This window comes from Bombina bombina, chromosome 1 (assembly GCF_027579735.1).
Source record: "Bombina bombina isolate aBomBom1 chromosome 1, aBomBom1.pri, whole genome shotgun sequence".
NCBI classification, from domain to species: domain Eukaryota; kingdom Metazoa; phylum Chordata; class Amphibia; order Anura; family Bombinatoridae; genus Bombina; species Bombina bombina.
In genome coordinates, this window is record NC_069499.1 from 1,151,839,409 (window position 1) to 1,151,866,013 (window position 26,605).

General features: G+C 43.4%; 1 protein-coding gene across 1 annotated transcript in view; it reads left to right on the forward strand.

Moving 5' to 3' along the window:
- The window catches only part of RUNDC1 (RUN domain containing 1), an 81,499-nt gene that overhangs the window by 34,650 nt on the left and 20,244 nt on the right, over positions 1–26,605 (forward strand). Inside the window, exon 2 of the mRNA XM_053699572.1 lies at positions 671–829. Within this exon, the coding sequence (XP_053555547.1) occupies positions 671–829 (159 nt within the window). The remainder of the gene's footprint in view (positions 1–670; positions 830–26,605) is intronic.

Consider the following 26,605-nt stretch of genomic DNA (forward strand, 5'->3'; position numbering starts at 1 on the left):
ATTCTACTAGAGCTGTGGTTTTCACTTGGGCCTTTTTTAAATGTGGCTTCTGTTGAACAGATTTACAAGACGGAGTCTTGGTCTGCGCTTCATACTTTTCAATTTTAACAAATTTGATACCTTGCTTCTTCGGAGGCTATTTTTGGGAGAAAGGGTTTTTACAGGCAGTGGTAACTTCCGTTTAAGTACCTGCCTTGTCCCTCCCATCATCCGTGTACTTTAGCTTTGGTATTGGTATTCCATAAGTAATGGATGATCCGTGGACTGGATACACTTAACAAGAGAAAACATAATTTATGCTTACCTGATAAATTTATTTCTCTTGTAGTGTATCCAGTCCACGGCCCGCCCTGTCACTTTAAGGCAGGTAATTTTTTCATTTGAACTACAGTCACCACTGCACCCTATGGTTTTTCCTTTCTCTGCATGTTTTCGGTCGAATGACTGAATATGGCAGTTAGGGGAGGAGCTATATAGCAGCTTTGCTGTGGGTGGACTCTTGCAGCTTCCTGTTGGGAAGGAGAATATATTCCATAAGTAATGGATGATCCGTGGACTGGATACACTACAAGAGAAATAAAAGAAAAAAAAAAACATAATTTATGCTTACCTGATAAATTTGTTTTTTAATCGCACCATAAATGCATGGCCTTTTCTCTGTATATTTCAGAGCGAATGGGAAAAGCGGGAGCGTATTGAAGCACAGCGGAAAAGACAGCGAGAGTTAATAGTACAGCTGAAGACACAGCTGGACGACTTGGAAACCTTTGCATATCAAGAGGGCACCTATGATTCTCTACCCCAGTCTATGGTCATGGAGAGACAGCGGGTAAGAGGCAAGGAGGATTTTAGAAACCTCTATTCAGTTATGTCACATAACATTCCGGTCAAAATGTAAATGAACATAGATGAATACATCTGTGAATAGAAACATATTTGCAATATACATGTATTGGCAAAAAAGCTTCTAGTAAAAGTTATCACTGTTTTTAGTGGTAAAACGTTTCACTGCACGTGCATGTGACACTAGATATTCTCAGTGCACCAGAATTTTACATACTGCAGCTGCTCAGAGAGCCAGTGGGGCTTGTTTCATGTCGTCAATTAACAAATTGAGTAATTACCAAATGCTACAAGCACCTTAGGCTCTCTGAGCAATTGCTGTGTTTAAAATTCTAGTGCACTTTGCATATTTAAATACTCTTTTGAAACAGCTATAGCTTTTATAAGAAGCAATTTTGCTAATACCTGTATATTACTAAAATGCTTCTATTCAAAACTGAAATGCATCCATGTGAATTCCAATTTTGGCTGGAATGTCCCTTTTAATTTAGTCTAAAGTGTAACTTAGCTTCTCAATACATTTAAGAATATTGCACCAGACTCGCACTTTAGGAATTCCAAGGTGTATGTCACAGCATTAGTTGTATAATAAAATGTAATTTAGCTCTGGGATTAAAGAGGTAACTCATGGGATATGGGGCAAATTAGATACAAGTTTGAAGTGAATACAGAAGTTATAAGGTGTCAAATTTGCAGGAAATACAGAAGACCTCAGGATACAGCTTCATACTATAACAAAGGAGTACAGCAACTTGTGTAGCCATTATTTAGGATTGCAGGTGTGAGTGATTAAGAATTCTATATAAAATTATATATGAGATATAAGTGATGCATTGTATGTTGTGTTTGTCTCAAGCAAATGAGAGCATGTATAAATAAATTAGAAATCCAGCAGCCACTATCTAAAATATTTTTAACATCAAACCCTCACCTACAATTTTTCAAGCAGTAAGAAACTGCATTTTTAAAATTTGTTTTCATAAGCAAACTGTTGAATCAACAGAATGCATGCTTATCCTCTTAAAAACACTAACATTCATTTGTGTCATTAGGTTTCCCTTTGAGAAATATCATAAATGCTGGTTGTCACAAGTCTGATCTTTATATTTCTTTCATATAGGTGGTGAGAGTCCACAAGCTTGTTACTAATGAGATACACATTCCTACTAGGAGGAGGCAAAGTTTTCTAAACCTCAAATGCCTATAAATACACCTCCCACCTCACTCATACCTCAGTTTTAAAAACGTTGCCTCCTTAGGAGGTGGTAAAGCAGTGTTTTTCTGAGGGATGTAAAGGGAGTATTGCCTGATGACACCATGTTTTCACCTATGGGAAATCTAGACATTCCCGGTGTCCTTTAACCCAGGTCGCTCCAGCAGCTCCTTGCCCCAGAGCTCCGCTCTTTTGGGGATTGATCCTCCATGAGGAGGGCAAGAGGCAGGGTGATTGCCGGAGGGGAGCTCCCTTGGGAACCGGGAGTCCCAGACACCCCTTCAACAGTACCGTCGATCCCCTGGGATCACCCCAAACGCACCATTTCTATATTGCTGGACACTAAAAGGACCTGGGGCTCTATGAAGGCGCCAAACTGTCTGGAGGGGCAAGAATGGCGGGAGATTTGAGGGACTCTTATCAAGATGAGTTTGTGTATAAATGTTGTGTGTTTTTACCAATAAAGTATACTTTGTGTTTTTACTTGAATACTAGTCTGTCTAGTTATTTGGGGGGGCTTCTGCTAGAATTGCTTTCTCTGCTACATGGCGGCAGGTTCCAGGTATCGGGAGGATACTTTGGCGGAGCTACCCAATCAGGGTAGCCGGAATCCGTCATAGTGGTGGGATGCTTCCATCTACCTGGAATGTCCAAACCACCACCTGAAGACCTTTGCAGATGGAAAAATATAGTGAACTCCGGAAGGACGAGCTAAGGAACTTTACTGCAAGCTAGAGGAAGAGTAGCTGGCAGCAAGACAAAGGCGGTGATCATAGCTGAGCTGATTGAGGATGATCGGGCTAACGAGCCGGCTGGTGGGTCGGATAACGGCCAAGGCAGTAGGCGACCCAGTACCAGCTCAATCCCGGAGACCACGGATTCTGACTTCCAGGGACAGGTGCAGTTGCGACTGGCTCTCTATGGACCCAACCTGCCCGAGGAAAATATTACTCGGGTAATTACTGAAGCCACCAAGGTACACTTGATGGAGCTCCAGAAGTTCATGGGAGGGGTTGTGCTGGATCCCCTGGACTCCTCTACACGGCCCAGGAAGCTACTTCATGAGGCTTTCCGAGCCTTTAAGACGAGGAGGGAGAGGACATTGATCGGTTCCTCCAGCTCTTTGAGGTCCAGTGTCGGTTGCAGGGTGTCGCCGCTAGTGATAGTCACCCTCCTGATCCCTAAACTGTCCTGCAGGGCTCTGGAGGCTTTTTATACCATCTCCTCCGAAAGCCAAGCTAACTATGACCAGGTAAAGGAGCGCATCCTTGCCCACAATGGACTCACACCGGAGGGCACACCGGCTGAAATTCAGAGGATTTTAATGACAAAAGGAACAGCCTTATACCAAGTGGGCACACTGATTAGCCTGGTCTCTGGACTCTTGTATCACTGGTTGCCACATAACCACCCTGGACGAAGCGGTGCAGCTCATTCTTTTGGAGCAATTCTATAACCGCACCCCGGTAAGGGATAAGGGACTGGATTAAGGACAAATAACTCACAACAGCCGATCAAGCAGCCACCCCTGGCTGATCAGTATGTGGATGCCAGGCTGTCCCAGAACCCCAGCCAGCACCCCGCTCCACTTCGACACCTACTCATCTCTCAGCAATTCCCCAGGCCACCCCAGGACCAACCCCTGTTTCCCTGGCCAGGGACAATAGTCCTCGGGGGTGTTATGACTGCGGGCGACCCAGACACATTCGGCAGGACTGCCCGACCCAGGCCCCAAGAACTCCTCCGGCACAGCCACCAAGAATCCCCCCTCCGGCACAGTGGGTAAGAGCTCCGGCTGGGAGATATCAAGCTGCAGCCTACTGCCTGTATTCGGAGGACCCGGCCCACTATGGTGACTGGGCCGAGGAAGAAGTTGGGGTTTTGCAGGAGGTACACACAGCAACTGGAATTAACTGCCAGTACCATCAACAGAATGTATGGGTCAATGGCCAGACGGCCCAGGGATTAAGGGACACTGGAGCCACCATCACTTTGATCCAGCCCCACCTAGCCCCTGCCTCTAGCTACACTAGGAGGACCCTTGCTGTTCGAGTGGCTGGAGGTGCTGTATTACAGATCCCCATAGCACAGGTGCACCTGAATTGGGATGCTGGCTCACGTACCGGCTTCCCTGTTGGGGAATGACCTCGGTCACCTTGCCTCTGCCTTTGTGGGGAATAACTCCCCGGATACCTGCCCCGTAACCACCCGCCAGCAGGCCAGATGCCAAGCCACCTCTCCGGTTCTGGGGACCCAGGTAAAACCTCAGCCCTGACTCCTACCCTCCCCCCAACCAGTAGAGGACCCTTAGCGACCCGTAAGGACTGACCCCCAGAGCCTGGGGAGGAATGGTTTCAGTGGGAGAAAGGGCTCCTATACTGAATCTCAGAGAGGAGAAAAGGACCAGTGCCTAAGCGCCAGCTGGTAGACCTGCTGCGGATAGGGCATGACATTCCCCTAGCAGGACACCTAGGAAGAGCCAGGACACGCCACCAGCTAACCCAGACTTTTTTTTGGCCAGGAATTACAGTAGACATTAAGAACTACTTTAAGTCCTGCAAAGTGTGTCAGAGAGTAGGAAAAAAAGGGGACTGCTCTAAAGTCTCCCTACACCCCTTCCCCATTATTGATGAACCCTTTAGCCGAGTCGCTGTCGATATCTTTGGTCCCTTGGCCCGACCCAGTCCCACCGGGAAGAAATACATCCTTACAGTGGTCGACTATGCCACTGAATACCCGGAAGCAATCCCTTTGGCTAATATCCAGGCAGAGACCGTGGCCGATGCAATGTTTCATATATTTACCAGGGTAGACTTCCCTTAGGAAGTAATCTCTGACCAGGGAACCCAGTTCACTGCGGAGATCACCCAACAGCTATGGGACCTGTGCAGGTTCAAACCCCTGTACAGCGCTTCATACCACCCCCAAACTAATGGGTTATGTGAGAGGTTCAACGGGACCCTAAAACAGTTGCTTAGGATGTTTTCGGTCTCACAAGGACTGGGAACGATACCTGCCGCACCTCCTCTTTGCATACAGAGAGGTGCCCCAGGAATCCACTGGGTTCTCCCCCTTTGAACTGTTGTATGGCCGGAAAATAAGAGGACCCCTAGACTTGTTGAGAGCCCATTGGGAGGGATCCAGAGGGGAGGATGGACCCTCCGTTGTGGAGTACTTCTAAACATTAGGGACCGACTGAAGGACCTCGCCGAGAGAGTGCGAGAGAGCCTTCAGGTCGCTCAAGGTAGGCAGAAGCAATGGTACAACCGGAATGCCCGCAACCGGACCATAACAGTAGGGCAGAAGGTCCTAGCCCTGAAGCCTATCAAAACAGGTTACCGGCCTCTTGGCAAGGACCCTACTGAGTAATGCAACAGGTGAATGACACCTCCTACCTGGTGGCCAAATGTTCAGATGAGCGGGTCCGCCGGACCTTCCATGTGAACATGCTCAAGGCCTTCTTAGAAAGGGCAAGAGACGTGGCTGCCATCCCTATGCCGGAGCTCCCCGGTCAATGTGACTTTCCCCAAGGAATAGCCGACATAACCCTGGATGAGAGGTTAGGGGCAGATCCAGCAAGTACTGGAAGACAGGCAAGAAATGTTCTCCACTGTCACTGGGTACACCACCGTGGCGATACACTGAGTGAAGACCCCGGCACAGGCGCCCCTATGACAGGCAGAATACCGGGTTCCTGAGGCAGTCAGGGAAAGTATGCACCAGGAACTCAGGGAAATTTTAGACCTGTGTGTTGTTGAGCCGTCCAACAGTCCCTGGGCCTCCCCCGTGGTGCTAGTGCCCAAGCGGGATGGGTCCACCCGGTTCTGCATAGATTACCGCAGGCTCAATGACAGGACTACGACCGATGCCTACCCCATGCCCCAAATTGATGATCTCTTGGACAGAATTGCCCGCGGCCACTTTCTCACCACTCTCAACCTCTGCAAGGGATACTGGCAGATCCCTTTAGACCCAGAGTCTGTCCCTCAGTCAGCCTTCATCACCCCCTTCGGCCTCTACCAGTTCAAGGTCATGCCGTTTGGGATGAAGACCGCTCCGGCCACCTTCCAGAGGATGTGGATTGCCTCCAAGATGGTCTCCAGGACTAAGCGTGTGCATACCTAGATGACAACGCCATCCATAGCGTCCTAGTTCGCATCAGGGCTGCTGGGCTGACCTTAAAACCCGACAAGTGCTCCATCGGACTCTCTGAGGTCCAGTATCTGTGCCACAGGGTGGGCTGTAGGAAGCAGCGACCAGAACCAGCCAAAGTTGAGGCTGTGGCCAACTGGCCCACTCCCAAGACCAAAGTTCTAGCCTTCCTAGGAACCGCACGTACTATAAAAAGTGTCCCTAACTACAGTGCCCTGGCCAAACCCTTGACCGACCTGACCCGCAAACGGCTTCCCCGACAAGTCCTGTGGTCCCCAGAGTGTGAAACTGCCTTCCAGAGCCTTAAGTTTTCCATAATCTCTGCCCCTGTCCTGGCTGCTCCTGATCCAACCAAACGTTTTTGTGTCCACACAGATGCCTCCATGTTCGGGTTGGGAGCAGTGTTAAGCCAGAAGGACGACGAAGGGCAAGACCACACCGTAGCCTACCTCAGCAGGAAGCTGTTACCCAGGGAAGTAGGCTACGCGTCGGTGGAGAAAGAGTGTCTGGCCCTGGGATGGGCCATGAAGAAGCTACAGCCCTACCTCTATGGGAAGCCCTTTACCTTCCTCACAGACCACAATCCCCTTGTGTGGCTTAACAAAGTGTTCGGGGACAATGGACAATTGCTACGGTGGAGTTTAGCCCTGCAGCCCTTTAACTTTGACATTCAGTACAGGCCGGGAAAAAGCAATGGGAACGCTGATGGACTTTCCCGGCAGACTGACGTGGCATAAACTCCTCTGACAGCCCCAGGCGACCCGTGTGTGTATCTAGCCGGATCTGCCGAACTGGAAGGGGGGAGTTGTCACGGATACTGTGCTGCAGGTGTTAAGCCTCTACCCCCCTACCACCTACCACTTTTGTGTTTCTCCACGCATTTGAGAAATTGGGAGCATTCACAATCTCCCAGACCTTCCCTTTGTTGTATTTTTGTGTTTTGACCTCATCTTGGAAGAACTGGTCTCTGACCGTCCCATCCCTCTCCGGCCGGCCGGGCCCATGGAACTACCGGTCAGCCACAACAGTTAGGATTCCCGGTGTCATTTAGCCCAGGTTGCTCCAGCGGCTCCTTGCCCCAGAGCTCCTCTCTTTTGGGGATTGATCCCAGTGAGGAGGGCAAGAGGCAGGGTGATTGCCGGAGGGAAGCTCCCTTGGGAACCGGGGGTCCCAGGCCCCCCTTCAACACTCTCTTCACAGGGGCCTTCCTGGGGTAAATTTGATTGTCTACAACTCCGGGCCCCAGCTATGGATCATGTCACTTTTTGGACTATAGCAGCTGGGGACCCAGAGCTTTCCAACGACATCCTGGAAGTGCCGCTGCTCCCCCGGGATCACCCCAAACGCACTATTCCTATATTGCAGGACACTGAAAGGACCTGGGGCTCTATGGAGATGCCAGCCTGTCTGGAGGGGCGGGAATGGCGGGAGATTTGAGGGACTGATAAGGATAAGTTTGTGTATAAATGTTGTGTGTTTTTACCTATAAAGTGTACTTCGTGTTTTTACCTGAATACTAGTCTGTCTAGTTATTTGGGTGGGCTTCTGCTAGAATTGCTTTCTCCGCTACATATCGGCAGGTTCCAAATCAGGAGGATCTTTTTGCGGAGCTACCCAGTCAGGGTAGCCGGAATTCGTCACAGCATTGTTTACTAATTCCTCTTAAAAGTAATTAAGGAGCATGTTATGTTTTGCAACCATTTTAATTTTTTTGTACCTTTTTTTTTTGCCATGATATCTCAAACTGAACCTGCCTCAGACGCTGCCATGGAAACTGAGCTGCCTGAACATATTTCTACCAAAGCTAAGTGTGTTTGTTGTAAAAAAGCTGATCTGAATTCTTCAGCTCAATTATATGGCTTTTGTTTTGATAATTTATTACATGCTGATAATATTTATATGGGTACAAATGCATCCACTGTTATTCCAGCTCAGTCTAATGTAAAAGGCATTCCTGCAGAAATTAAATATTTTATTGCTGCAGCCATAGAGAAGGCCAAGACTGCTATACCTCCTTCAAATAAACATAAAAGGGCTTTACAAAATACTCCTAAATCTAGTAAATTTTGTACTGACCGACCGCACACTGATGTATCTTCTACTGATGTGGGTTCCTCTGATTCAGAGGATCTTACATCAGAGACAGACATTGACAAATCTTCTTTTTTATTTAATATTGAACATATTCAATCTCTTTTGAAAGAAGTATTATTTACTTTGGGGATTGAGGAGTCTAAACCTCCTGATGCTAAATCTTGTAATCGTTTAAATTCTGTATTTAAGACTTCGTTTTTTACTCCTGAAGTTTTTCCAATTCCAGATGCTATCTCTAATGTGATTGCTAAAGAATGGTCTAAACTTGCTACTTCTTTTAACTCTTCTTTTAGGTTTAAAAGAATTATATCCTTTGCCTGTTGCTAATTTGGAACTTTGGGAAACAGTCCCTAAAGTTGATGTGGCTACTTCCACTCTTGCTAAACATATTACCATCCCTATGGAAGACAGCACTTCTTTTAAAGGCCATTTAGATAGGTTGCTTGGATCTTAGAAGGGCATATTTGGATACTGGCTATATTTTAGACCTGTTATATCCATGGCTGATGTTGCTGCTGCTTCTACATTTTGGTTGGACAGCTTAGTCCAGCAGTTGTCTTCAGATCCTGAATTATCTAACATTCTTTTACTTCAACACGCAAAAAAAAAAATTGCTACAATGTAAAGTAGTGAGTGTACAGCCTGTATAACAGTGTAAATTTGCTGTTCCCTCAAAATAATTCAACACACAGCCATAAATGTCTAAACCGTTGGCAACAAAAGTGAGTACACCCCTAAGTGGAAATGTCCAAATTGGGCCCAATTAGCCATTTTCCCTCCCTGGTGTCATGTGACTCGTTGGTATTACAAGGTCTCAGGTGTGAATGGGGAGCAGTTGTGTTAAATTTGGTGTTATCGCTCTCACTCTCTCTCCTACTGGTCACTGGAAGTTGTAACATGGCACCTCATGGCAAAGATCTCTGAGGATCTGAAAAAAAAAATTGTTGCTCTACATAAAGATGGCCTAGGCTATAAGAAAATTGCCAAGACCCTGAAACTGAGCTGCATCAAAGTGGCCAAGACCATACAGCGGTTTCACAGGACAGGTTCCACTCAGAACAGGCCTCGCCATGGTCAACCAAAGATGTTGAGTGCAGGTGCTCATCGTCATATCCAGAGGTTGTCTTTGGGAAATAGATGTATGAGTGCTGCCAGCATTGCTGCAAAGGTTGAAGGCGTGGGGGGTCAGCCTGTCAGGGCTCAGACCATACGCCGCACACTGCATCAAATTGTTCTGCATGGCTGTTGTCCCAGAAGGAAGCCTCTTCTAAAGATGATGCACAAAAAAGTCTGCAGTTTTCTGAAGACAAGCAGACTAAGGACATGGATTACTGGAACCATGTCCTGTGGTCCGATGAGACCAAGATAAACTTCAGATGGTGTCAAGCGTGTGGCGGCAACCAGGTGAGAAATACAAAGACAAGTGTGTCTTGCCTACAGTCAAGCATGGTGGTGGGAGTGTCATGGTCTGGGCCTGCATGAGTGCTGCCGGCACTGGGGAGCTACAGTTCATTGAGGGAACTGTGAATGCCAACATGTACTGTGACATACTGAAGCCGAGCATGATTCCCTCCCTTCAGAGACTGGGCCGCAGGGCAGTATTGCAACATAACAACCCCAAACACATCTCCAAGATGACAGCTCTGGTAAACTCCATGCCCAAGAGGGTTAAGGCAGTGCTGGAAAATAATGGTGGCCACACAAAATATTGACATGTCCACTTAGGGGTGTACTCACTTTTGTTGCCAACGCCATGAGTTATTTTGATACATTGTAGCAAAGTTTCATTTCTTCAGTGTTGTCACATGAAAAGATATAAAATATTTACAAAAATTTGAGGGGTGTACTCACTTTTGTGAGATACTGTATGTCTTTAGCTATTCTAACTAGAAGAGCTTTATGGCTTAAATCTTAAAATGCTGACATGGGGGGTGTGTCCAAGCCACAGACATGGAGAGACGCACTTCAAGGAAGCTCCACGCTTAATTTAATAATCTGCCCTCTATCTCTTCCATTTGGCCACATCTAGCTATATGATCTATGATACATCTTTAGCAGCAGTCACGGAGCTAACTAAACTTAACATCATCACATCCTTATAAGCAGAAAACTTACTTTGGCCTGTCTGAGAAAACTACGGCCTAACACCGTCGGCCCATCATATCCCCCTGGTTAACCCACTGATCGTGTATTGTGGTTCCGCTTTATTACACTGCTTAATCATATCTGAGCGCTTTACTTAAATATGGCAGAAGACCTATTCTTACAGATACAGTCCCTATTCAGGGACCTGGAGCTTAGAATCCTTTGGAACTTTGACGATCTATGCTATACAGTGGGAGCGCCACGAGACAAGGGAGACCTAGGCCTTTCAAGCAGTTCCAGAGTAGGAGACGCCAAGACGCAGCTTGAAGAACCCGGATTGGCTTTGCCGCCCCCTTCTCCAGATAATCGGCTGTCACAGTGCCCGGTCGGACACCGAAGGACCAGGAGCTCACTTCGACCATAGAAGATCGTGAGGGAATACACCGCAGAACCGGGCCGCACAACCTTTCTCAAGTTGTAAGTTTCCCCAACGCCGGTAAAACTACAGGGATACAGGCAGTTACCAGATCTGGCACGGACTTACCGGTTCCCTACTTGGGGAAGGCCCCCATCAGAAGAGTGCATCATCCTGAGAAGTCGAGCAGACACGGAGGTTCCATACTTCGTAACAGCAGCATGGATGCACAGATTGCTGCAGAATATGAGACTCTCATTGCCACTAGCCATATGCCTCGTAATACCCTTACCGGAGACATCAAGCTTGACTTTCTCTGGCCCACCCATGACCGACCGCTGACCTATCTGCCCCTTACATTTATAACTCCACAGATACGCCTGGACATACGATTTTCAACCTATATGGAGCTGAATCTCTACTTCAATATCCAAAGCAGCTGCCGCTCTGGAATAGGGTAAACTGAAGAAGCTTACTACTTTCCATACATGGGTCAGAACTTGGCTAATTAGACTAATGACTAATCGTTTTTGCTCAATGTTGTTTACTGACTGAATTAGGTTTAGTAGAACGTTCTGCTATGTTACTCTGTTGCAGACTGCTTTTTCTTGTTTACTCATAAAATTCGAACTCTACTTTCTTCTGTTAAGTGTGATCAGTCCACGGGTCATCATTACTTGTGGGATATTAACTGCTCCCCTACAGGAAGTGCAAGAGGATTCACCCAGCAGAGATGCTATATAGCTCCTCCCCTCTACGTCACCTCCAGTCATTCTCTTGCACCCAACGACTAGATAGGATGTGTGAGAGGACTATGGTGATATATTTAGTTTTTATATCTTCAATCAAAAGTTTGTTGTTTTATAATAGCACCGGAGTGTGTTATTCCTTCTCTGGTAGAATTTGAAGAAGAATCTACCTGAGTTTTTTTCTATGATTTTAGCCGGAGTAGTTAAGATCATATTGCTGTTTCTCGGCCATCTGAGGAGAGGCAAACTTCAGATCAGGGGACAGCAGGCAGATTAATCTGCAAAGAGGTATGTAGCAGTTTATTATTTTCTGACATGGAATTGATGAGAAAATCCTGCCATACCGTTATAATGTAAACCCAGCCTTGAATGCAGTAGATGTAGCTGATATCAGGCTGTCATGTATGTATATTTTATACTTCTCTGGTTTTTAGACTGTATACATAGACTTAACCTAATTTGCAGGGACTTGCAATAGGTTTTAAATGACAATTAATTATTGAGGTAAAACGTTTTTTTGCTGGCATGTAAAAACGTTTTTTTCTCTGAGGTACTGGGTGTAAAAATGTTTTGGGCACTATTTTTCCACTTGGCAATAGTTTTGATTTAAATTAGAGCAGTTCACTGATCCCTCTCACTGTTATGTGTGTGGGGGAGGGGCCATTTTGGTGCTTTCACTATGCATCAGAAAAAACTCAGTCAGAGATTCATTTTCTTCCTGCATGATCCGGTTCATCTCTACAGAGTTCAGGGATCTCCAAAGCCTTTTTTGAGGGAAGTAATCATTACAGCACAGCTGTGCTGATTGTATTGACTGTGATAAAAAAAAAACAAAAAAAAAAAACGTTTATTTGTGTATTTTTTTCTGCTGCCTGGGTTAGTTATCATTTGCTGAGGGGAACAATCCTTTGCTAAAACTGTATATTCTGACAAAGATTGATGCTATAACTTAATTATTTTAACTGTTACAATATTTTTCTGTGCTTCTTAAAGGCACAGTTCGTTTTCATATTATTTGTAAATTACTTTGTAAAGTATTTCCAAGTTGCTGTTTATTTGCTAGTGTGTTAAACATGTCTGATTCAGAGGAATATCTCTGTGCTATATGTGTTAATGCCAAAGTGGAGCCCAATAGAAATTTATGTACTAAATGTATTGATGCTACTTTAAAAAACAGTCAATCTGTACAAATTGAACATATTTCACCAAACAACGAGGGGAGAGTTATGCCGGCTAACTCGCCTCACGTGTCAGTACCTGCATCTCCCGCTCAGGAGGTGCGTGATATTGTAGCGCCGAGTACATCTGGGCGGCCATTACAAATCACATTACAAGATATGGCTACTGTTATGACTGAAGTTTTGGCTAAACTACCAGAACTAAGAGGTAAACGTGATCACTCTGGGGTGAGAACAGAGTGCGCTGATAATGCAAGGGCCATGTCTGATACTGCGTCACAGTTTGCAGAACGTGAAGACGGAGAGCTTCATTCTGTGGGTGACGGTTCTGATCCAAATAAACTGGACTCAGACATTTTAAATTTAAGCTTGAGAACCTCCGTGTGTTACTAGGGGAGGTATTAGCGGCTCTGAATGATTGTAACACAGTTGCAATCCCAGAAAAAATGTGTAGGTTGGATAAATATTTTGCGGTACCGACGAGTACTGACATTTTTCCTATACCTAAGAGACTTACTGACATTGTTACTAAGGAGTGGGATAGACCCGGTGTGCCTTTCTCACCCCCTCCTATATTTAGAAAAATGTTTCCAATAGACGCCGCCACACGGGATTTATGGCAAATGGTCCCTAAGGTGGAGGGAGCAGTTTCTACTTTAGCTAAGCGTACCACTATCCCAGTGGAGGATAGCTGTGCTTTTTCAGATCCAATGGATAAAAAATTAGAGGGTTACCTTAAGAAAATGTTTGTTCAACAAGGATTTATATTGCAACCTCTTGCATGTATTGCGCCTGTCACGGCTGCAGCAGCATTTTGGTTTGAGTCTCTGGAAGAGACACTTCAATCATCCACACTAGATGACATCACACACAAACTTAAATTCCTTAAGTTAGCTAATTCATTTATTTCAGATGCCGTAGTACATTTAACTAAACTTGCGGCTAAAAATTCAGGATTCGCCATTCAGACACGCAGAGCTCTGTGGCTGAAATCCTGGTCAGCTGATGTTACGTCTAAATCTAAATTGCTTAATATTCCTTTCAAAGGGCAGACCTTATTCGGGCCCGGCTTGAAAGAGATTATTGCTGACATTACAGGAGGTAAAGGTCATGCCCTGCCTCAGGACAAGGCCAAAGCCAAGGCTAGACAGTCCAATTTTCGTTCCTTTCGTAATTTCAAAGCAGGAGCAGCATCAACTTCCTCTGCACCAAAACAGGAAGGAGCTGTTGCTCGCTACAGACAAGGCTGGAAACCTAACCAGTCCTGGAACAGGGGCAAACAGGCCAGAAAACCTGCTGCTGCCCCTAAGACAGCATGAATTGAGGGCCCCCGATCCGGGACCGGATCTAGTGGGGGGCAGACTTTCCCTCTTCGCCCAGGCTTGGGCAAGAGATGTTCAGGATCCCTGGGCGTTAGAGATCATATCTCAGGGATACCTTCTGGACTTCAAATCCTCTCCCCCAAGAGGGAGATTTCATCTGTCAAGGTTGTCAACAAACCTAACAAAGAAGGAAGCGTTTCTACGCTGCGTACAAGATCTTTTATTAATGGGAGTGATCCATCCAGTTCCGCGGTTGGAACAAGGACAAGGGTTTTACTCAAATCTGTTTGTAGTTCCCAAAAAAGAGGGAACCTTCAGGCCAATCTTGGATTTAAAGATCCTAAACAAATTCCTAAGAGTTCCATCGTTCAAGATGGAAACTATTCGAACAATTTTTGCCCATGATCCAAGAGGGTCAGTACATGACCACAGTGGATTTAAAGGATGCTTACCTTCACATACCGATTCACAGAAGTCATTACCGGTATCTAAGGTTTGCCTTTTTAGACAGGCATTACCAGTTTGTAGCTCTTCCATTCGGACTGGCTACGGCTCCAAGAATCTTCACAAAGGTTCTGGGCACTCTTCTGGCGGTACTAAGACCGCGAGGAATTTCAGTAGCTCAGTACTTAGACGACATACTGATACAAGCTTCAAGCTTTCAAACTGCCAAATCTCATACAGAGATAGTACTGGCATTTCTAAGGTCGCATGGATGGAAAGTGAACGAAGAGAAAAGTTCTCTCTTTCCACTCACAAGAGTTCCCTTCCTGGGGACTCTGATAGATTCTGTAGAAATGAAAATTTACCTGACAGAGGACAGGTTAACAAAACTTCAAAATGCATGCCGTGTCCTTCATTCCATTCAACACTCTAAATCTGAATCAAGAGACCAGAAATTCTCTTCTATGGTGGCTTTATCGGCCACATCTGTCCAGGGGAATGCCATTCAGCAGGCCAGACTGGTCAATTGTAACAACAGACGCCAGCCTACTAGGTTGGGGCGCTGTCTGGAATTCTCTGAAGGCTCAGGGACTATGGAATCAGGAGGAGAGTTTTCTTCCAATAAACATTCTGGAATTGAGAGCAGTCCTCAATGCTCTTCTGGCTTGGCCCCAGTTAACAACTCGGGGGTTCATCAGGTTCCAGTCGGACAACATCACGACTGTAGCTTATATCAACCATCAGGGAGGGACAAGAAGCTCCCTAGCAATGATGGAAGTATCGAAGATAATTCGCTGGGCAGAGTCTCACTCTTGCCACCTGTCTGCAATCCACATCCCGGGAGTGGAGAACTGGGAGGCGGATTTCTTAAGTCGTCAGACTTTTCATCCGGGGGAGTGGGAACTTCATCCAGAGGTCTTTGCCCAAATACTTCGACGTTGGGGCAAACCAGAGATAGATCTCATGGCGTCTCGACAGAACGCCAAGCTTCCGCGCTACGGGTCCAGATCCAGGGATCCGGGAGCGGTCCTGATAGATGCCTTGACAGCACCATGGACCTTCAGGATGGCTTATGTGTTTCCACCTTTCCCGATGCTTCCTCGATTGATTGCCAGAATCAAACAGGAGAAAGCATCAGTGATTCTAATAGCGCCTGCATGGCCACGCAGGACTTGGTATGCAGATCTGGTGGACATGTCATTCTGTCCACCTTGGTCGTTACCTCTGAAACAGGACCTTCTGATTCAGGGTCCTTTCAAACATCAAAATCTAACTTCTCTGAAGCGGACTGCTTGGAAATTGAACGCTTGATCTTATCAAAGCGTGGTTTTTCTGAGTCAGTTATTGATACCTTAATACAGGCTAGGAAGCCTGTTACCAGAAAGATTTACCATAAAATATGGCGTAAATACCTATATTGGTGCGAATCCAAAGGTTACTCTTGGAGTAAGGTTAGGATTCCTAGGATATTGTCTTTTCTACAAGAAGGTTTAGAAAAGGGGTTATCCGCTAGTTCCTTAAAGGGACAGATCTCAGCTCTGTCCATTCTGTTACACAAGCGTCTGTCAGAAGTTCCAGACGTTCAGGCTTTTTGTCAGGCTTTGGCCAGGATTAAACCTGTGTTTAAAGCTGTGGCTCCACCATGGAGTTTAAACCTTGTTCTTAACGTTTTACAGGGTGTTCCGTTTGAACCCCTTCATTCCATTGATATAAAGTTATTATCTTGGAAAGTTCTATTTTTAATGGCTATTTCCTCGGCTCGAAGAGTCTCTGAGTTATCAGCCTTACATTGTGATTCTCCTTATTTGATTTTTCACTCGGATAAGGTAGTTCTGCGTACTAAACCTGGGTTCTTACCTAAGGTAGTCACTAACAGGAATATCAATCAGGAGATTGTTGTTCCATCCTTGTGCCCAAATCCTTCTTCGAGGAAGGAACGTCTTTTGCACAATCTGGATGTAGTTCGTGCCCTTAAATTTTATTTACAGGCAACTAAAGATTTTAGACAAACGTCTTCCCTGTTTGTCGTTTACTCTGGTCAGAGGAGAGGTCAAAAAGCTTCTGCTACCTCTCTCTCTTTTTGGCTTCGTAGCATAATTCGTTTAGCTTATGAGACTGCTGGACAACAGCCTCCTGAAAGAATTACAGCTCATTCCACTAGAGCTGTGGCTTCCACTTGGGCCTTTAAGAATGAGGCCTCTGTTGAACAGATTTGCAAGGCTGCAACTTGGTCTTCGCTTCATACTTTTTCCAAATTTTACAAATTTGACACTTTTGCTTCCTCGGAGGCTATTTTTGGGAGAAAGGTTCTTCAGGCAGTGGTTCCTTCTGTATAAAGAGCCTGCCTATCCCTCCCGTCATCCGTGTACTTTTGCTTTGGTATTGGTATCCCACAAGTAATGATGACCCGTGGACTGATCACACTTAACAGAAGAAAACATAATTTATGCTTACCTGATAAATTCCTTTCTTCTGTAGTGTGATCAGTCCACGGCCCGCCCTGTTTTTTTAAGGCAGGTAAATATTTTTTAAATTATACTCCAGTCACCACTACACCCTTGGCTTCTCCTTTCTCGTTGGTCCTTGGTCGAATGACTGGAGGTGACGTAGAGGGGAGAAGCTATATAGCATCTCTGCTGGGTGAATCCTCTTGCACTTCCTGTAGGGGAGCAGTTAATATCCCACAAGTAATGATGACCCGTGGACTGATCACACTACAGAAGAAAGGAATTTATCAGGTAAGCATAAATTATGTTTTTATTATGTTTCTGCACCCTTAAAAGTCTGATTTATATTTCCCAATCAGCAATTCACCATGCATGTCCTGTTATGTGATAGTTATATATTTGTTTAAGCTTTCCTGCTAAAATGTACAAATGTAATGTTTGATCTCTGATTTACTATGGTCTTGAAACCTGTGTCCATATAACATTGCAAGTTCATAATTTAGACTGCCCACGCTGGCCCTATCTTATCTTATACTATTTAGTGGTTATTACTCCAACTCCGTTACATAAATGTGTTATCCTCTATTAGACTACAATTATTATGTTATATCTAGGGAAATTATATGTTTGTTAATCTTCCTATTGCCTAAATATCAAGACCTGTAAGCAGACACGTAACACTATAAAGTTTATAATTTTTCAGCTAGGAAGAGATGGGCCCTTAGGGATATCCACTAGCTCAGATTACTCACTACCACATTGGTTACATTGCCCATTGTCCTTTGTATGGTTACATGATAGCTATGGACTCCTTTGGCTGCCCTTTTAAGCTTAAACAATAACAGCCAATGCTAGGCATCTCTATAGCCCTTTATTGTAGCAGGCTCAGTTTTCATTATTAGATATGGGCTCAAAAGTAAAAGTAACTGTACATCTTTATATGCACCTCTTTATGTCCAAGTGGTTTACTGGACTTTAGCTCTTATTCATTTGGAAAATGGAGTCGTTAGGTTACTATCCTGGGTTATGCTCAATTAGAAAACTTATATATACTTTTACAACTTATCTAGCTAAATACAGTTAGTGAGCGCCCAGAAGGTTTCTATTCTACATTTGCAAAGTGTAACATAAATTGCTTAACCATGCTATCACCATCTTCAGGCAGATTTGATTTATTGTGACAAAGTTTGTGTCTTACATATTGTTTGCCATATCCCTTGTGTAAAGGACTCATGTTTGATAATTTGTTAGCCATTGCACTAGCTCAAGTCTGTTCTTTCCTCAATGTTATTTTTATTAGTTTCACTAACAATCCAACTCCCACCCAGGTGCCTGCGTCGGTCTACTGCGTAAATTTTAGAGGCCTACATCATTTCACTAGTCTAATATGTACAGTCTTGGCTCACAGACCAATCACCATAGGAGATCTAATCTACTAGAGGGTCCTGGACATTGCATATAATCAAAGTACCTTAGCTATATACTATGCTACCATATCTTATCCCATGTCACTAGTTTACTATAAAACTTGGAGACTTGCTAAAAGTTTACTTTGAGGAGCAATAGTGTTGCATGCTGACTGATGTACTTTACTAGTGTTCGCTTCCTCTTTTAACCAATACGACTATTATAACTTTGTCACTATGTGTCTGTATTCTGGAGCTGCATCTCTATTAGACCCTAGAGCACAGATATATATACAGGATTCTACAGGAATATTAGGCGCTATAGATATATCCTATTCCATTTAATATTGTGCACTGCATGTCCTATGTCCCTATCTATTCACTGTATACACAACAGGTGGTCCCTCTGAAGCCCGCCCCTTTGTTTATCTGTTTATAGAATATGAATCCTGCTTACCTCTCCCACTTCACTAGTCTAGTATGATATAAGACTCCGCCCCCTCATCTCCCCCTCCCCACTCCACTTCGAGCGGCTCTTGCCCGCTGAACTCCCTTCCCCCTCACCGCTAACTTGGTCCAAAAGTGGTCACACAAGATCTAATCCCCAATTGCTTTAAATATTGTCTCCTCCTTAGATTACATAACCGTATGAACAGCAATTGGGGGACCATTTCTAGCTTTATTATATATAAAAATGAGGTTCCATTATCATCAATCTCTACACAGGTTATATATATCTCTTAACTATGCTCTTGTTTGTTGGTTTTTAGTTGTAATTCTCATTGCTCATAATATGTGTAAATTGGATACCTGACACTGCTTTACATTATATGGCTTTGGTCCTGATATTCTTCCAGAGACATTTTGTCTCTATCTCCTTGCTATGTTTTTGGGTATATAGTGCATGTTTTATTGATATATTTTCACTGTCACTGGATGAATATGTCCTGTATTATTCTTTATAACCTCAATAAAAAAAAAAAAAAATGCTGACATGGTATCTAAAACAAGATAACTAATCTTTATTTTCAAGGTAAAAATCTTTTTGGTTCTCAATTGGATTCTATTATTTCCACTATTACTGGGGGTAAAGGAGTTTTTCTTCCTTAAGACAAAAAATTGAAGGGAAAAATTAAAGCTACAAATCGTTTTCGTTCCTTTAGTCAGAATAGAGAACAGAAAACTACTCCCTCCCCTAAAACCTCTGGCTCTAATTGGATAACATCTCCAAATTGGAATACATCCAAACCATATAAGAAGCCAAATCCGGCCGCTTAGCCAGCATGAATGTGCGGTCCCAATCCAGTTCTTCTGGTGGGGGCAGACTAAGACTATTTCAAGATTTTTGGGCAGACTCTGTCCAAAATCAGTAGATTCAGAACATCATTTCTCAAGGGTATCAAATTGGATTCAGAATAAGACCTCCCATGGGAAGATTCTTTTTCACCTATGTTCCAAAACACCCAGTAAAGATCCAAGCATTTCTGAAATGTGTTTCAGATCTAGAACTCCTGGGGGTAATTGTTCCAGTTCCTCTACAGGAACAGGGGTTGGGGTTTTATTCAAATCTTTTCATTGTCCCAAAGATGGAAAATTTATTTCAGACCAATTTTGGATCTGAAAACTTTAAATTGATTTGTAAGAGTCCCAACTGTCAAGATGGTGACTATAAGGACTATTCTGCCCTTTGTTCATCAAGGTCACTTTATGTCCACAATAGACTTACAGGATGCTGACCTTCACATCCCAATCCACCCAGATCATTATCTATTTTTGAATTTTCTTTTTCTAGACAAGCATTACCGATTTGTCGCTCTTCCGTTTGGCCTAGCAACTGCTCAGAGAATATTCTGAAATGTTCTCAGGTGCCCTTCTATCTATAATCAGAGAGCAGGGTATTGCAGTGTTTCCTTATTTGGACGATATCTTGGTACTAACTCAATATTTTCATTTAGCAGAATCTCACACAAAACAACTATTGAAGTTTCTTCAAAGACATGGTTCGAGGTTCAATTTACCAAAGAGTTTCTTGATTCCTCAGATAAAAGTCAACTTTTTAGGTTTCCCGATAGATTCAGTGTCTATGACTCTATCCCTAACAGAAAAGAGACGATTGAAATTGGTTTCAGCTTGTCTATGTCAGGTTCCTCCAAGCTGACGTTGCGGCGAATGCAGGGCCCCCAGCTTACCTGCTCTCCAAGCCACCTTTGCGGCAAATGCAGGGCCCCCAGTGATCCGTCTCGGCGTCCCACGTGGAGAGACGCCAAGACCAGTCTACCAGCAGTTGCAACTCTCTAGGTGTGTGCGGCCGCAAGCTGCCTAGATTTAAAGGGCCAGTCACTAATTGCAGGAACTCCCACTTGGTGGGCGCAGGTGTGGAAGTTCTAATAAAAGGCTACTCCGTACCTCACTCTGCACTGAGTTATTGCCTTTGAAGGTCCTTGTCTGCTGGTTCCTGCTCTTTCTCTGAAGATTCCCCTTTGTGTATGTTTATACTACTGCCAAGACTAAAGACCTCTGCTGTGATACTTGGGTATGCTTATCCTGCTGTGACCAAAGACCTCTGCTGTAATACTTGTGTATGCTTATCCTACTGCTGAGACCAAAGACCTCTACTGTGATACTTATGTATGCTTATCCTACTACTGAGACCAAAGACCTCTGCTGTGACACTTGTGTATACTTATCCTACTGCTAAGATCCAAGACTTCCGCTGTTATACTTGTGTATGCTTATCCTACTGCTTAGACCAAAGACTTCTGTTGTGATACTTGTGTATGCTTATCCTACTGCCAAGACCGAAGACCTCTGCTGTGATACTTGTGTATGCTTATGCTACTGCTGGGACCAAAGACATCTGCTGTGATACATATATATGCCCTCTTGTTCCTGAATATTTCACAACATACCTCGCCAACAGTACCTACTGGGTTCTGTGCTTGCTGAGAGACTTGTGCTTACTTATATATGCTCTGTTGTTCCTGAACAGTCCTCATCAACTGTGCTTGATGAGAGACTAGTTACTAAAGTTTTCATTGTAAAGACTTTGTCTGGTTCAATATTGGCCTCTATTTGAAGTTTATTCAAGAAAATACTTTCTTTGTTTTGGTTTTCCATTCATGTATACTGAGTTCCAGACACCTCCCTCATCCTCACAGTCCAAACCTTCAGTCTCTATCATTCCCTTCAAAGTGAGACCACTTTGCATGTTGCACCAATGGTGCAGGGATTACACTCGGATATCACAACTGATATTCTTAAATCCCAACACACAACTCTCTCTGAACTGGTGGTTAAACCACCACTTTATTATTCAAGGGGCCTCTTTTGTTCGTCCTACCTGGTCTGTAACCACCACAGATGCAAGTCGTACAGGTTGGGGAGCTGTCTGGGGGTCTCTTAACAGCACAAGGAGTTTGGAATCCTCGAGAGGCGAGGTTTCCAATCAATATTTTGGAACTGCATGCTCTCTTCAGAGCTACTCAGGCTTGGCCTCTTGAAGAAGGGAACCTTGATATTTTGTTTTCAAACAGACTATCACTACAGTGGCATATGTTAATCATCAAGGGGGAACTCACAGTCCCCTGGCTATGAAAGAAGTATCTTGCATACTTTCTTGGGCAGAATCCAATTCCTGTCTAATCACTGCGATTCATATTACAGGTGAAGACAATTGGGAAGCAGATTATCACAGCCAACAATCTCTACATCTGGAGGAGTGGTCTCACCACCCAGAAGTATTCTATCAAATTGTACAGATGTGGGGCTCTCCAGAGATAGATCTTATGGCCTCTCGTCTGAACAAGAAACTTCCCAGGTACCTTTCCAGGTCCCGGGATCCTCAGGCGGAAATGATGGATGCTCTAGCAGTTCCCTGGTCTTACCAGCCTGCTTACATTTTTCCCCATATGGTTTTTCTTCCTAGAGTGATCTCAAAGATCATAATGGAACAATCTTATGTGTTTCTGGTAGCACCAGCGTGGCCTGACAGGATTTGTTATTTGTCCGAATGTCCAGTTGCCAGCCTTGACTTTTTCCTCTAAGACCAGACCTCCTGTCTCAAGGCCCGTTCTTCCATCCAGATCTCAAATCTCTAAATTTGATGGCATGGAAATTGAAAGTTTAGTCCTTAGTCATAGAGTTTTCTTTGACTCCGTGATTAACACTATGATTCAGGGTCGTAAGCCAGTTTCAAGGAAAATATACCACAAGGTTTGGAAAACCTATACTGTATTTCATTGTGTTCTTTAAATGATTATTTCTGCCATTCCTTTTGGATTTCTAGGATTCTCCAGTTTCTTCAGGATGGTTTGGATAAAGGTTTGTCTGTCAATACCTTTTTAAAAGGATAAATCTCTGTTCTTTCTGTTTTATTTTACAGAAAGATTGCTAATCTTCCTGATATTCACTGTTTTAATTCAAACTGAACCTGTTATTAAAGGGACATTTAACATCTGATGAAAAATGCTAAAACCTACTTTTTCTTATTAATAAAAATAAAATAATCACTGCTGTCTGTTTTATCTGTTCCTCTTACCCCAAACTGTTGACGAAGATTGTTTTGAAGTACAGTGTTGATCCAGTGCTTGATTCTACTATGTAAGCTGTCATATTGTAACGTACCTTACAGGGGCACAGCAGTCACATGCTCATGATGCAGTCACATGACACACACAGCATATATTTAGAGAATCACATCTGTTTGCAGCATGTGAGTTGCAGTGTCTGGAGATACTTATTTTTTTTGTCACTCACAGTATAAATGTAGTAGCTTTCCCCATCTAACACACATATTATGCAGCACAATTGAAATAAAATTCTTTATAAGCACTATTTATGTTTTCAACGCCCCCCACATTTTTACACTTCAAACTGCCAAGTTTTATGCTCTAAGCAAAAGTTTCCAGTGCACTTCAGGCACTATTGTCGTAAACCATTTGTAAGCTCCGTGAGGGAGAGGGGGAGGCTCTCAGACATGCTGGATATACTGATTTACTCCAGCTAATGTTATCAGTTAGTAATGATTGTCTGTTTAATTTAGCAGTGGGATCTGCTCCTGTCACACCCTCTGCCAAGACACAGTCACTAGAGCAGTGTGAGCAGAGTGTGTGTGATCATCAGAGGGTGTGATAGGAGCAGATCCCACTGGTAAATAAAACAGACAATCATTACTAACTGATCACATTAGCTGGTACATAAGAGCAGGAGAGGTCATAAGAAGCAAAAATCTTCTGCATGGAGTATATCAGTATATTCAGCGCGTCTGAGAGCCTCCCTCTCACTCTCTCCCTCACGGAGCTTCAGCTTACAAATGATTTACGACAATAGTGCCTGCCCTGAAGCTGTGCACTGGAAACGGCTTTTGCTTAGAGCATAAAACTTGTGGGCAGTTTGAAGAGTAAAACTGTGGGGGCGTTAAAAACATAAACAGTTCTTATAAAGCATTTTATTTCAATTGTTCTGCATAATATGTGTGTTAAATGGGGAAAGCTAATGCATTTATAATGTGAGTGACACATAAGTATGTATGTTCAGAGGCTGCAGCTCACGCTGAAGCCACATGCGATTCTCTAAGTAATATGCTGTGTGTGCCAATCATGAGCATGTGACTGCTGTGCCCCTGAAACGCACACAACAATATGGCAGCTTAGATAGGAAATTAAGCACTGGATTAATACTGTACTTCAAAGCAATCTCCTTCAACAGTTTGGGGTAAGAGGAACAGATAAAATAGAAAGCAGTGATTATTTTATTTTTACTAATAAGAAAAAGTAGGTTTAAGGGATTATTAGAAGACAGGTGTTAAGTGTCCTTTTAAAGCTATTTCTCCTCCTTGGAGTCTTACGGCTAGATTACGAGTCTTGCTTTATGAGTAAAAAAGCAGCATTAAGCCTTATAGCGCTGCTTTTTTTACTACCGCTGGTATTACGAGTCTTGAAGGTACAGCTGTCCCCCACACTTTTTTGGCCTTACCGCAAATCAACTTACGAAAATTGCCTCTATGGCACTTCCATAGCGCTGGTATTACGAGCTTGTCCTGGGAGGCCAAAAAGTGAGCGGTACAGCCTATCCTGTCAAAATTCGTACCGCATTTTAAAGTCAGTAGTTATGAGTTTTACACTACAACGCTGTAGCATGAAACTCATAACTAAAGTGCTAAAAAGTACACTAACACCCATAAACTACCTATTAACCCCCAAACCGAGGCCCTCCCGCATCGCAAACACTAAATTAAAATTATTAACCCCTAATCTGCCGCTCCCGACATCGCCGCCACTATAATAAACATATTAACCTCTAAACCGCCGCACTCCCGCCTCGCAAACATTAGTTAAATATTAACCCCTTATCTGCTGTCCCTAACATCGCCACCACCTACCTACATTTATTAACCCCTAATCTGCCGCCCTAACGTCGCCGCCACTATATCTAATTTATTAACCCCTAAAGCTAAGTCTAACCCTAACAATCCCTAACTTAAATATAATTAAAATAAATATAAATAAAACTTACTATTAATAACTAAATCCTATTTAAAACTAAATACTTACCTATAAAATAAACCCTAAGCTAGCTACAATATAACTAATAGTTACATTGTATCTAGCTTATGGTTTATTTTTATTTTACAGGCAAGTTTGTATTTATTTTACCTAGGTAGAATAGTTACTAAATAGTTATTAACTATTAAATACAAATTGACCTGTAAAATAAAACCTAACCTAAGTTACACTAACGCCTAACACTACACTACAATTAAATAAATTCCCTAAATTAAATACAATTAATTAAATTAAATAAAATTAGCTAAATTAAAAAGGAAAACAATATACAGAGGTGCAAGATGGAAAAAAACACACAATATTCTGTACAAATGAACTAAGAACTGATACTCTCCTTTAGGTCAGACCGCAGCCTTCTTGCAGTCTCTCCCTTGTGACTGTGTATAGATAGATAGTAGTAGTAGATGGCGCTGGTCTATTGAGTGATTTTCTCTAGTAAGTGAAGAGAAAAAAGGCTTGATGCATATATTGAAGCCAATTAATATGGGTGCAGTATACTCACTCCATAAGATGAATCTTTACAGCTGAAAGGGAACGTAGCGTCAGATGGCAAGAGTCCACAGGTTCCTGGAGTCAAATACTGAATTTTCAGGTTTATCCAAAAGTGGACTATAAATGAATAGAGACCCAAATGACAAAAGTATCCAGTGTATAATTGAAAAAATGTAGTAACTTACTCCATAAATAAGGAGATTCCAGCTCAGCACAGCAAAACAAGATCTTGACAATCTTTCAACAAAGGATAAAAGGTTTTATTTTCTCAACGCGTTTCAACGTATTACACGTCTTTATCAAGAGCATACATTAAAACAAGTAAAACAGGTAAGTAAAACCAAGTATTGAGTAAATTAAAACCCCCCCTACTAAATTACAGAAAATAAAAAACAAATTACAAGATCTTTAAACTAATTACACCTAATCTAATGGCCCTATAAAAATAAAAAAAGCCCACCCAAAATTAAAAAAACCCTAGCCTAAACTAAACATAGCCCTTAAAAGGGCCTTTTGCGGGGCATTGCCCCAAAGAAATCGGCTATGTAAAAAATAAATACAAACAACCCCCCCAACATTAAAACCCACCACCCACACAACCAACCCCCCCAAATAAAACCCTAACTAAAAAAACCTAAGCTCCCCATTGCCCTGAAAAGGGCATTTGGATGGGCATTGCAGCTCAAAGCCCTAACCTAACCCCCCCCCCCCCCCCCCCCACAATACACCATTAAAAAATCCTAACACTAACCCCCTGAAGATCCACTTACCGGGAGAAGTCTTCATCCAAGCGGCAAGATGTCCTCAATTGGCCATCTCTTCTGCTAGAAGAGTTTCTTAATTGTCTGCTCTCTCTTGTGAGTCTCCTTATCTGATTTTTCATCAAGATAAAGCTGTTTTGCGGACTTCTTTCACATTGGAAATTATTGTTCCTTCCTTATGACCTAATCCTAATAACTCTATTAAAAAATCTTTACAGTCTTTGGATGTCGTTAGAGCTTTGAAATACTATGTAGATACTACTAAGGATGTCAGACAGACTTCTAGTCTATTTGTTATTTTTTTCTGGTTCTAGAAAAGGTCAGAAAGCTTCTGCCGTTTCTTTAGCATCTTGGTTGAAACTTTTGATTCACAAAGCTTATTTGGAGGCATGCCAGTCTTCGCCTCAGAGAATTACAGCTCATTCTACAAGATCAGTTGCC